The following is a 12,644-nucleotide window of genomic DNA, read 5'->3' on the forward strand; positions in this document are numbered from 1 at the left end:
ATGAATCTGGTTATATGTTGATATGTAAGTGTGTCAATATGTAAATGTGTTGATGTTTAAGTCTGATTATATGTTGATATGTAAGTGTGTCAATATGTCAATGTGTTGATGTTTGGGTCTGGTTAATTGTTGATATGTAAGTGTGTCAATATGTCAATGTGTTGATGTTTTAGCCTGGCAAAATGGTGATATGTAAGTGTGTCAAGATGTCAATGTGTTGATGTCTGAATCTGGTTATATGTTGATATGTCAGTGTGTCAATATGTCAATGTGTTGATGTTTAAGTCTGGTTATATGTTGATATGTAAATGTGTCTATATGTCAATGTGTTGATGTCTGAATCTGGTTATATGTTGATATGTAAGTGTGTCAAGATGTCAATGTGTTGATGTTTGAGTCTGGTTATATATTGATATGAAAGTGTGTCAAGATGTCAATGTGTTGATGTATGAATCTGGTTATATGTTGATATGTAAGTGTGTCAAGATTTCAATGAGGTGATGTTTAAGTCTGGTTATATGTTGATATGTCAGTGTGTCAATATGTCAATGTGTTGATGTTGGAGTCTGGTAAGATGTTGATCTCTCAGTGTGTCAATATGTCAATGTGTTGTTGTATGAATCTGGTTATTTGTTGATATGGAAGTGTGTCAATATGTCAATGTGTTGATAATTATGAGCCTGTCAATGTGTTGATCTATCAGCGTGATTATATATATGTGTTAAAGTGTTGATCTGTCAGTGTGTCGATATGTCAGTTTGTTGAAGTGAGAGTCTTGTAATATGTTGATCTGTCAGTGTGTCAATATCTAAATATGTCTGTTCAATATGTCATTGTGTTGATGTACGAGTCTTGTAATATGTTGATTTGTCAGTGTGAATCTTTTAATGTGTTAAATTTGTCTATGTGTCAATATGTATATGTGCTGATCAGGGTTGGCAAAGTATTACCCGCCCGGGTATTCCCGGGTGGGAAAAACCGGGTTTTCCCGGGCTGGGCAATACTCCCAGAAATTAGGAATACTGGGCATAACTGGGCAATATGATTTTTTAAGCTTATTTTAATATAAAATAGTAAAGTCTTGGTGTAGTTTCATAGTATTACAGCTAAATATATACTTTTTATACAGATAACCATTGACAGTCATTTCTTAAAGAATTAAAAATTCAATTTCATTCTATGTAGCCGGAATACAAGATTTGCACATTTAAGGAAACCTTGTAAATTACCAAGAATTGTTTAAATAATCCATACTTCGAAAGAAAAAAATGATTGCATGTTTAAATGAATTGTTAATTTAAATGTTATACATTCATACATTTGTCATATTGCTAAATAAACACCCATGGGGTCATGCCATTAACACTTATAAAATTGAAAGGGCTGATTATTGTTACATAAACAAATCTGCATTCTAATCAGAATAATTACTTACTAATTAGTGACAGTACATATAATAATAATTATATATACACTATTTAAATGTAATTTTTCTTACATGTAATTGTTTATTCTTAATAGGAGTTATATTAATTTAAAAAAAAAGTTTTTGGCATTATGATTTACAGTTTTATCAATGCAGACAAACACAAAAGGTTATATATTTCTTAAATGTATAAAATTTGTGTTTGATCACTGAATCCTCTATAAAATTCAGACTAGTATTTTATTTACCCAATATTGCCCAGTATTACCCACTAAAACCCAGTAAAACCCGGGTTTTCCCAGTATTTCCCACGGGGCTGGGCAATACTCATAAAACCCGGGTTTTTGCCAACCCTGGTGCTGATAAATTGAGAATGGAAATGGGGAATGTGTCAAAGAGACAACAACCCGACCAAATGAAAAAAACAACAGCAGAAGGTCACCAACAGGTCTTCAATGTAGCGAGAAATTCCCTCACCCGGAGTTCAGTGACAATGAACGCCATACTAATTTCCAAATTGTACACAAGAAACTAAAATTAAAATAATACAAGACTAACAAAGGCCAGAGGCTCCTGACTTGGGACAGGCGCAAAAACGCGGCGGGGTTAAACATGTTTGTGAGATCTCAACCCTCCCCCTATACCTCTAACCAATATAGAAAAGTAAACGCATAAACAATACGCACATTAAAATTCAGTTCAAGAGAAGTTCGACTCTTGATGTTTGGGTCTGTTTATTTGTCGATTTGTCAGTGTGTCAATATGTCAACTTTTTAATGTTTGAGTGTGTTTATATGTTGATTTGTTAGTGTGTCAAAATGTCAATGTGTTGATGTACCAGTCTGTTAATATGTTGATCTGTCAGTGTATCAATATATCAACGTGTTGATGTATTAAATCTGTTAGTGTGTCAATATGTCTATGTGCTGTTGTGTGAGTCTGTCAATGTGTTGATATATCAAATGTTGATGTATGAGTCAGTTGATGTGTTAATCTGTCAGTGTTTCAATATGTCAATGAGTCGATATACGAGTCTGTTATTTTTTCTAATCTGTCAGTGTGTCAATATGACAATGTGCTGATGTATGAATATGTTTATGTCTTGATTTGTCAGTGAAGCAATATGCCAATTGATAGAGTCTGTTTTGTGTTGACCTGTCAGTTTGTCGATATGTCAATGTGCTGATGTATGAATCTGTAAAAGTGTTAATCTGTCAGTGTGTCAATATAGCAATATGCAGGCCTCGACACTAACGCTTGTCCAATTGACCGATACCAGAGGGAAAAAAGGTCGGACAAGTAAAAGCTGTATCAAGCTTGTCCATTGGGAAAAGTACAATTTGTCTGCAGAAAATAAACTTCATCAAACTTTAATGAACAAAGTATAATTATAAACAACAAACAAACAAAACAAATATTAGTTTGACATGTTTCTGATTTCTGTCTATTCAAATGCAAAACCTTTTTCTTCGACATGTTTACTTGCAATCGATATTTTAAACTGGTTCTTTGTAAGGTACTTTTTAACAGGTCAAAAGTACACTATTCTCGGAAACCAGTCTTACTGATCCAAATCAATGCTGCGCGTTATAGAAGAGGGACGAAAGATACCAAAGGGACAGTCAAACTCATAAATCTAAAACAAACTGACAACGCCATGGCTAAAAATGAAAAAGACAAACAGAAAAACAATAGTACACATGACACAACATAGAAAACTAAAGAATAAACAACACGAACCCCACCAAAAACTAGGGGTGATCTCAGGTGCTCCGGAAGGGTAAGCAGATCCTGCTCCACATGCGGCACCCGTCGTGTTGCTTATGTGATTACAAATCCGGTAAATAGTCTAATTCGGTAGGTCAAATTCATGAAATTAACAGAAATTAACAACTATAGGTCACTTATGATCAAATATGATTGTGTGAATTTTATGAAATTATGGTAAATAAAAAAAATATTTTTGTGAAAAAAATACCGGTATGGGTAAGAAAATGCTATACTGATTTGTCTTGATCCCAAATTGTCTCCTGTCTTGCCAGACTGTCAATCATGTCTTCTAAATATGTGTCTTACGTTGCCAAAGTTAATAGATAAGGTAACTTTACAGTACAGTTCGTCACCTGGACAGGTTTAGCTCAAAGTTTAAGACAATTTGGCAACGTAAGACACATATTTAGAAGACATGATTGACAGTCTGGCAAGACAGGAGACAATTTGGGATCAAGACAAATCAGTATAGCATTTTCTTACCCATACCGGTATTTTTTTCACAAAAATATTTTTTTTATTTACCATAATTTCATAAAATTCACACAATCATATTTGATCATAAGTGACCTATAGTTGTTAATTTCTGTGTCATTTAGGTCTCTTGTTGAGAGTTTTCTCATTGGCAATCGGACCTTATCTTCTTTTTATTGATTGCATTTGAATAAAACTTTTTTCAACTAAAAAAAACAGGATACAAATCCATTGAGTGTACATTGGCCTATCAGATGGTGCCTAATGTTTAGATTCTGATGAGACTGGCATTGGTGAAAACTAGAACATAAGTCTTGTGACATGACTAGATTCAGTTGTACTTGACTCATATTTTTGAAAAGTATTTTAAAAGAAATTCATCAAATTCTATTTTATTATTTAAAGTCGTTTTGTTCCTTTAATCAACTCAAAATGTAAATTTTTGTATAATTAAAAAAATTTGGACAAGTAACAATTTTATTCGGACAAGTTAGTTTTGGTATGTACTTGTCCTACTGTTAATTTGTCAACTGGTCAATGTGTCCATATGTCTTTGTGTCAATGTTTGAATTTGATCCTCTTTTTGATACCTCAATTTTGAGATGATGATCTGTCAGTGTTTTAATATGGCAATTGATTAATATGTCGATTTTTTAATAGGTAAACTGGTCAATGTGTCTATCCGTCTATGTGTCAATGTATTAATATGCCAAAAACTACTTATTTATAAATCCAGTTGAGCCAATGGCTGGTTTTCAGCATTTCAGCTTCCCCTTATTAGCATTAGAGCCAACATGAAAAGACAGACACAAGTCCCTTAAAAAAATTAGACATAAAATTGCAGATAGAGCACAAATCTCAACAAACGTCCATGAGAACAATTATTGATCCACCAGTGGCGTCCATCAGTTTGTACTTGCAAAGAAACCCTTCAATACGTAATTGCGTGATATCCTGCCAATTTATTTTATCTATTTTATTATTCCACACTTTGTGAATACTGATAGTTTATTTTAGTTGAGGCTCCTGACTTGGGACAGGTGCAAAAATGCTTGTATACTGTAAATTCAGAAATTATTGTGTGCATTTATTATTGCGATTTTGTCATTTTACACTTGAATGCGATTTTAATTTTTACGATTTTGAGAAAAGTCATGCTTAAGTCAGTTCAAATATTACAAAATGCGAGTTTTAATTATTGCGTTTACAACTCAGTCGCATTATTCGCAATAATAAAAACCTCGCAATAATTTCTGAATTTACAGTACATTAAAGCTTAGGGGCCAGCTGAAGCAGCCTCTAGGTGTGGGATTTTCTTGCTGTGTTAGAGACCAATGGGAGGCCTTGGGCTGTTTTATGCTTTTTGATCTGGTTGAAGTTCCTTTGAAGCATTCCCCGTTTCCATTCGTAATTTTTATCAAATATTAAATTGCTTGAGTTATATATCATGTATATATTAACTAAGTTTCAAGTTGATGAGATCACAAACTGCATGTTTATTTCAAATAACTGGGAGAGACGCACAAACAAGAAAACATCATGACCCTCTACTATTGTAGGCAGAACATAAAACATCCATGTACTTGTCTTAAGCAGATCAGCTATATCCCACTGTGGCAATACTCTCAGAAAAGTATCACTACAAAAGTCAAAAAGTCTGAAAAGACCAGTTTTTGTCTGAATTTGCATGAATTTTTACTCGACATTCTTCATTTGTATGAATAATTTTTAAAAATTCTTGACATAGTATTGATTTGTCTAATAAGGTTCTTGATTTTTCTTGACAAGTGTCTTGACAGTATGAATATTGTCTTAAAATTTCTCGACATTTCCTGTATCATCTGATAAGAGTCTGGATTAGTCTCGACCAATTCTTGACTGTCTTGAATTTGTCTCGATCTGTCTTGACATATTCTTGACATTCCTAATAATGTCTGAATGTGTCTTGACATATTCTTGACATTCTAAATAATGTCTGAATATGTCTCGACACATTCTTGACAGTCTTAAATATGTCTTGACACTATCTCAACCGTATAAATTTCGCCTGAAATGTGTCTGGAGTTATTCTGCACCTGTTTATAACATTCTATTACATTTATATACTCCTTTTTATTATGGCTAAACTAAACAGAATCAAGAATTAATTTGGTATAGTAAGATACCCTTTTTGTGCACCTAAGTTGGAATACCCTGAATAATACCCCATGTAGTTTAATTTTGATTTATTTTTATTAAATGTACTATAATTAATTGTTTTCAATTGGAAGTAACTGACAAACAGCATTTAGATTTTTGCCATTTTGCAAAACTGCCAGTCAAATTTGCTTTACTAAAATAGGTGTCTAGAAGGCAGTTTTAAAATGTGACCAGAAGGGGGGGGGGGGGGGGGCTTTCGTGTAGATCAAAGAATTTGTTCTCATCTTGATTTAAAAACCTTATTCATGTTTTAGAACAACCAATAAACATTTTTTATATAAATTTTGAGTTTTGAATTTTATAATTTTTTATCAAACAAATTTTGTGATAACTCCTTCCTAAAAGGAAAACAAAATGTTTAGATCTATATTATGCATGTCTGTTTGAGATCCACTTCATAAGACTAATGATTTTTATAGAAATCATTGATGGGACCCATTATGAATACTTTTTTGTATCATTCCTGGAGTAGATAATAATTTTCTTTTAATCTTTGGAATGGTCGACAACTGATAAGTTGTATGGCTGATCACAGGTAAATCAGTAATTTCTTTTTGACAGTGGCGTGTATTCTGGGGTGTGGAACATCCTGTCCATGTGTAATACTTTATATATTTTCCAACAAATGACATTACACAAATGTTTCTTCTGTTAAATGAATGATTTGTATATCATCATAATTTGCTATTTATATAAACCACATTTTTGTACAATGAATATTTACCATATTAACCTTGAATATTATGAATGTAGAATGAAATATGTCTACAGTATGATTGGGTTTTTAAAATCATTTAATTAATAAGAGTTTTAGGAATCAAAATTTGTAATTTTTTAAAAACCCGCATTTAAATTGTTTTATATCAACACACCCACATTTAAATTATTTTATACATTAAATTTCATACCATATATGCATTTGTAAAAATATTTCGATACCAAATTTCACATGTATAACTTTCATATTTGTTGTAAGAAGTGTAACTGAAAACAACAGTATATTATGTAAAGAGAAATAAAGATTAAAGTTATATGATGAATATTGGTCATGATTTGTAAAACTCAGAACTGTCAAGTAAATTTAAGACACAATTCAAAATGTTCAGAATATGTCAAGCCATACTGAGAAAAAATAAGGATGTCGAGAATATGTCGAGAAATTTCAAGACAGTATTCAAATGTCAAGAATATGTCAAGAAATTTTCAGACTATATTCTGAATGTCAAGAATATGTCGAGTAAATTTCACGGGTGCCACATGTGGAGCAGGATCTGCTTACCCTTCCGGAGCACCTGAGATCACCCCTAGTTTTTGGTGGGGTTCGTGTTGTTTATTCTTTAGTTTTCTATGTTGTGTCGTGTGTACTATTGTTTTTCTGTTTGTCTTTTTTATTTTTAGCCATGGCGTTGTCAGTTTGTTTTAGATTTATGAGTTTGACTGTCCCTTTGGTATCTTTCGTCCCTCTTTCATACAAATTTGATATAAATGAGAATTTGTCAAGAAAAATTAAGACACAAGTCATACTTTTGGAGAATGTCGAGTAAAAGTTCATGCAAATCAAGACAAAAACTGGTCTTTTCAGACTTTTTGACTTTTGTAGTGTATGGATGTACTTAGGACAACAAATATCCGTATATTAGAAACAAGTAATTATTAATCATTTCAGTCGGTATCTGAATAATTTACATTAGATAATTACCTTCAACTACTGGTGCTGCAGGTTCCTGTAAATAGGTGTCAGGAGTCACTTCTGGGGATGTCTTTGACATGACAGTCTACAAAAGAAAAATAAGCTATAAACTATCATAACCCATGTGAAAAGTTGTCAAATAGTTTAATACTCCTACAGAAAAAAAAGTTGAGGGCTAGTTGAGGGCTATGTGGAGGACAGTTGAGGGCTAGCTGTTTTAAGCAAAATAGTTGAGGGCTAGGTGTTGAGCAGCTTTCTTTGGTTACATCTTCTGACATCAGACTCGAACTTCTCTTGAACTGAATTTTAATGCGTATTGTTATGCGTTTACCTTTCTGCATTGACTAGAGGTATAGGGGGAGGGTTGAGATCTCACAAACATGTTTAACCCCGCCGCATTTTTGCCCCTGTCCCGAGTCAGGAGCCTCTGGCCTTTGTTAGTCTTGTATTATTTTAACTTTTAGTTTCTTGTGTACAATTTGGAGTTTAGTATGGTGTTCATTATCACTGAACTAGTATATATTTGTTTAGGGGCCAGCTGAAGGACGCCTCCGGGTGCGTGAATTTCTCGTTGCATTGAAGACCTGTTGGTGACCTTCTGCTGTTGTCTGCTCTATGGTTGGGTTGTTGTCTCTTTGACACATTCCCCATTTCCATTCTCAATTTTATAGCTCAACTCAAACCTTGCCAAGCACTGTATGTTTGATAGATGTTGCTCAACTGGCCCTCAACTGAACCTGGCCATTAAGTTGAGGAAGAGTTGAGCAATTGATCTTTGGTTTTCATATAGTTGAGCAAAAGTTGAGCATTTAGACTTTGATTTTTTTTTTTGTAGTTGAAGAAAAGTTGAGCAATTGATCTTTGGTTTAACTTTTCATGTAGTTGAGCAAAAGTTGAGCAAAAGTTGAGCAATTAGAAATATGAGCTGGTGATATAAATGTTATGTGCCCCATCTGTTTTCAATTTATCTCTGTGTACATGTGTAAAGTACAAGAAGACAGGAAATTTTATTGTAAATGTACACAGAGTTTGAGGCAAAATTAAGGGAAGCAGATGTTTTTATACATTTTTTTACAGGTATTTACTTTAACTCATAACATAAAAATAAAAAAACAAACAGTATTTTTTTATTATAAGATATATCAAATATTCAAGATTTTGGTAATTAATAGTTATTATTAGCATGATTAGGGGCAAATGTTAAAAGGGATCACACTGTCATAATACCCTAAAAAACCTCAAACAAAGTTAAAATTTGAACTGGCCTTGAGCATGCACATGGCAAGCAAAGATGTCTTCTAGCTATCATGAATAAAATAAGAATTTTACAATGGATGTTTACTAATAACTGTATAGACATTGAATAGTGCAGTGTATTCTTCTGATGGCATGACTTTTGGATTAAGGAAGATTGATGTTTTAACAAATATTTATGGAAACATCTTTTGGTAAGTACATTGCATTAGAATTTCCACCATGCACATTTAGTTCAAAATAGTGATATTTAAAGTGTCTTCTTAACTTTTTACAGTGAAGAAAAAATTAGACAACATATTTATACATTAATTTATATATTATCAAGTGTGTAAGACAGGAGACATATTTATTGTATTATTAAGAGAATTTGTTTTATAAAGTTTTACTAATATACTAATAATAATATTCTAATACATGTATAATGAATATGGTATAAAACTATAGACATCTGGGGTAAGACTGCCAATAAGACATCTATCCACAAATGACAGATATATATATATATCTTTTTTTTCTTGTTGAACATGTTGAACAACTCTTTCTGTTTTGAGAATTTCAATATATATCTAAATACTTCTCCTTGCATAAAAATTAATATGGCTGCAGGATTAACTAGATTGTATTTACTAGATAACTTTTAAATAGAGTCTCTAAAGAGCCTGTGTCGCTCACCTTGGTCTATGTGCATATTCAACAACAGACACTCTCCAACATTGTAGACAAGAATAGAATTCACGACAAAAATCAGTTTAGATGATCTCGTATTGCTTATCATATAGCCTATTTAGTTTCTCTCTAACTTCTTTAGTTTTTGCTCAAAACACAAAAGAAGATAAACAAAATCCTCATTTAAGGGCAATCACTCCTATAAAGAGTCATTCTACTTAACTATATCGGCAAAATTTGAATTGTTAGTAGATCTTGATTTGCTGATCATTTTGTGATTTAAAGTGTATATTTAACTATTATAATTTTCTATCATTTATGACAAAACACAAAAATAAGTGAAAATCGTCTTTTAAGGGCAATAACTCCAAAAAGGAGTCGTCTAACCATTTCTTCCATATTGTCTTCATTGTAGATTTTGTTTCGCTGATCATTTTTGTCTAGCTAATTTTCTATCTGTCTAATATAGTTTTAAGATAGAAGGCAAAAAACGGAAAGATTGGTCAAAATCATCAGCGAAGGGCAATAACTCTAATAAGGAGTCTATAGACAATTTTGACCATGTTGACCTATCTGTAGAATTTGTCTTGTTCATCATCTTCACCGCTGTATCTATTATGGTTTTCAAGATAGTAGGCAAAAATTAAAAAAATGGTAAAATTTGTCATTTGAGGGCAATAAATCCTACAAGAAGTCATCTGATGGTTTTGACAAGTATAGACAATTTGCAGAGCTCAACATCCTGAATATTTTAGCTCTTGTCAGATTTTCTCTTTATAATGGTTTTCAAAATTATAGACAAAAGGTCTCTTGACCCCCGAATAACTTGCCTAGTCTGGGGGGCATTCACCCAATATAAGTATATATGGTTTTTAGAAAAGTAACACGAAATATTTCTGACAAGAGTGCACCCGCTGAAATGTCTCGCCTGCTTTACTAACCATGATTGGTTTTATGTTGATAGTCCTAAAGATAAAGTTTCACTACAAGTATCACATAAACTTAAAATTATTAATGATCCATGAAAATGAGGTCAAGGTCATATAAACCAAGTCAGACAGACATGTACACCTTACAATCATTCCATGCATCAAATAAAGTTGACCTTATTGCTTATAGTATCTAAGAAGCAGACTTAAACAGGAAAACTAAACACTGACCAACGAACCATGAAAATGAGGTCAAGGTCAGATGAACCCTGCCAGACAGACATATACACCTTTCAATCATTCCATACACCAAACATAGTTGACCTATTGCTTATAGTACACAAGAAAAAGACCAAACCATGAAAACTTAACATTGACCAATGAACCATGAAAATGAGGTCAAGTAATGACACCTGCCAGACAGACATGTAGACCTTGCATTCATTCCATACACATGATATAGTCGATTTATTGCTTATAGTATTAGAAAAACAGACCATAACACAAAAACTTAACATTGACCAATGAACCATGAAAATGAGGTCAAGGACAAATGACACCTGCCAGACAGACATGTACACCTTACAATCATTAATCCATACACCAAATATTGTTGACCTATTGCTTATAGTATTAGAAAAACAGACCAAAACACAAAAACTTAACATTAACCAATGAACTGTGAAAATGAGGTCAAGGTCAGATGAAACCTGCCAGACTGATATGTACCCCTTACAATCATTCTATACACCATACATAGCTGACCTACTGCTTAGAGTATCCGAGAAATGGACCTAATCACATAACTTTAACCTTGATCACTGATCCATGAAATGAGGTGGAGGTCAGGTGAACCCTATCTGACGGAAATGTAGACATTGCAAGGAACCCATATACCAAATATAGTTATCCTTTTACTCATAAGTGAGAAATTCACATAACAAAAAATCCATTTTTTTTTCAAGCATTCACTGAACCATGAAAATGAGGTCAAGGACAATGGACATATGACAGACAGAAACTTCCTAACATAAGGTATCTGTATACAAAGTATGAAGCATCCAGGTCTTCTATCTTCTGAAATATAAAGTTTTATACAAATAGTTAACGCCGTCGCCAGATAGTAATACCTATGTCTCACTCTGTGACTTTCGTCACAGGCGAGACAAAAATGGAACATATATCCGGAGTCAAAAGTCAGTAATATGAAAATAGTCTATTTACAACAGATCCTTTTTACAAAATACTCAATAACTCAAAATAAAATTTTGAGTCATCACCAAAAAGTATACAGATCTTTAGATTAATATAACAAAGAGGTGTGTAAAGTTTTAAGTAATAATCATAAATTATTTTTGAGATACGGCGCAACATGTAAAAAAAAACTCCCCCTTTTTTACAAAATACTCAATAACTCAAAAATGAAATTTTTAATCATCACCAAAAAGTGATAAACAGATTATAATGTAACTAAGAAGTGTGTAAAGTTTTAAGCAATAATCAAGCAATAATCAAGAATCGTTTTTGAGATACGGTGCGACATGTGAAAAAGAATCACACCACTGTTTTAGTTACAAAGTGCCGTAACTCATAAAGTTTAAATCTTATTTTTACCAAAAAGTATAAAATCATTTGACCATCATAAGAAACAACTATATTAAGTTTCACGAAATTTAAATAAGGCGTTCTCAAGTTATGGTGCGACATGTTTATGCCGGACAGACAGACAGACACCGGACATTTGTATACCATAATATGTCCCGTCAAAATTTTGACTGGTGTATAAAACTAGAGGCTCTCGAGAGCTTGTGTCTCTCACCTTGGTCTATGTGCATATTACACAATGGACACAGATAAATTCATGACAAAATTGTGTTTTGGTGATCATGATGTGTTTGTAGATCTAACTTTACTGGACATTCTTCTTGCTACAATTATCTCTATCTATAATGAACTTGGCCCAGTAATTACAGTGGAAAACATATTCTAAAAATTTACAAAAATTTATGAAAATTTGTTAAACAAGAATGTGTCCACAGTACACGAATGCCCCACTCGCACTATCATTTTCTATGTTCAATGGACCGTGAAATAGGGGTTAACACTCTAATTTGGCATTACAATTTGAAAGATCATATCATAGGGAACATGTGTACAAAGTTTGAAGTCGATTGGACTTCAACTTCATCAAAAACTACCTCGACCAAAAACTTTAACATAACATGGGACAGAC

General features: G+C 32.8%; 2 protein-coding genes across 2 annotated transcripts in view; both read right to left on the bottom strand.

Annotated features, from left to right (window-relative positions):
- The window catches only part of LOC143051962 (uncharacterized), a 467,775-nt gene that overhangs the window by 257,076 nt on the left and 198,055 nt on the right, over positions 1-12,644 (bottom strand). The gene's annotated exons all lie outside the window — the stretch shown is intronic.
- The window catches only part of LOC143051533 (uncharacterized), a 621,634-nt gene that overhangs the window by 38,315 nt on the left and 570,675 nt on the right, over positions 1-12,644 (bottom strand). The window contains exon 10 of the mRNA XM_076224424.1: positions 7,569-7,644. Coding sequence (XP_076080539.1) covers positions 7,569-7,644 — 76 coding nt within the window. The remainder of the gene's footprint in view (positions 1-7,568; positions 7,645-12,644) is intronic.

Source organism: Mytilus galloprovincialis, chromosome 11 (assembly GCF_965363235.1).
Source record: "Mytilus galloprovincialis chromosome 11, xbMytGall1.hap1.1, whole genome shotgun sequence".
Taxonomy (NCBI): Eukaryota; Metazoa; Mollusca; class Bivalvia; order Mytilida; family Mytilidae; genus Mytilus; species Mytilus galloprovincialis.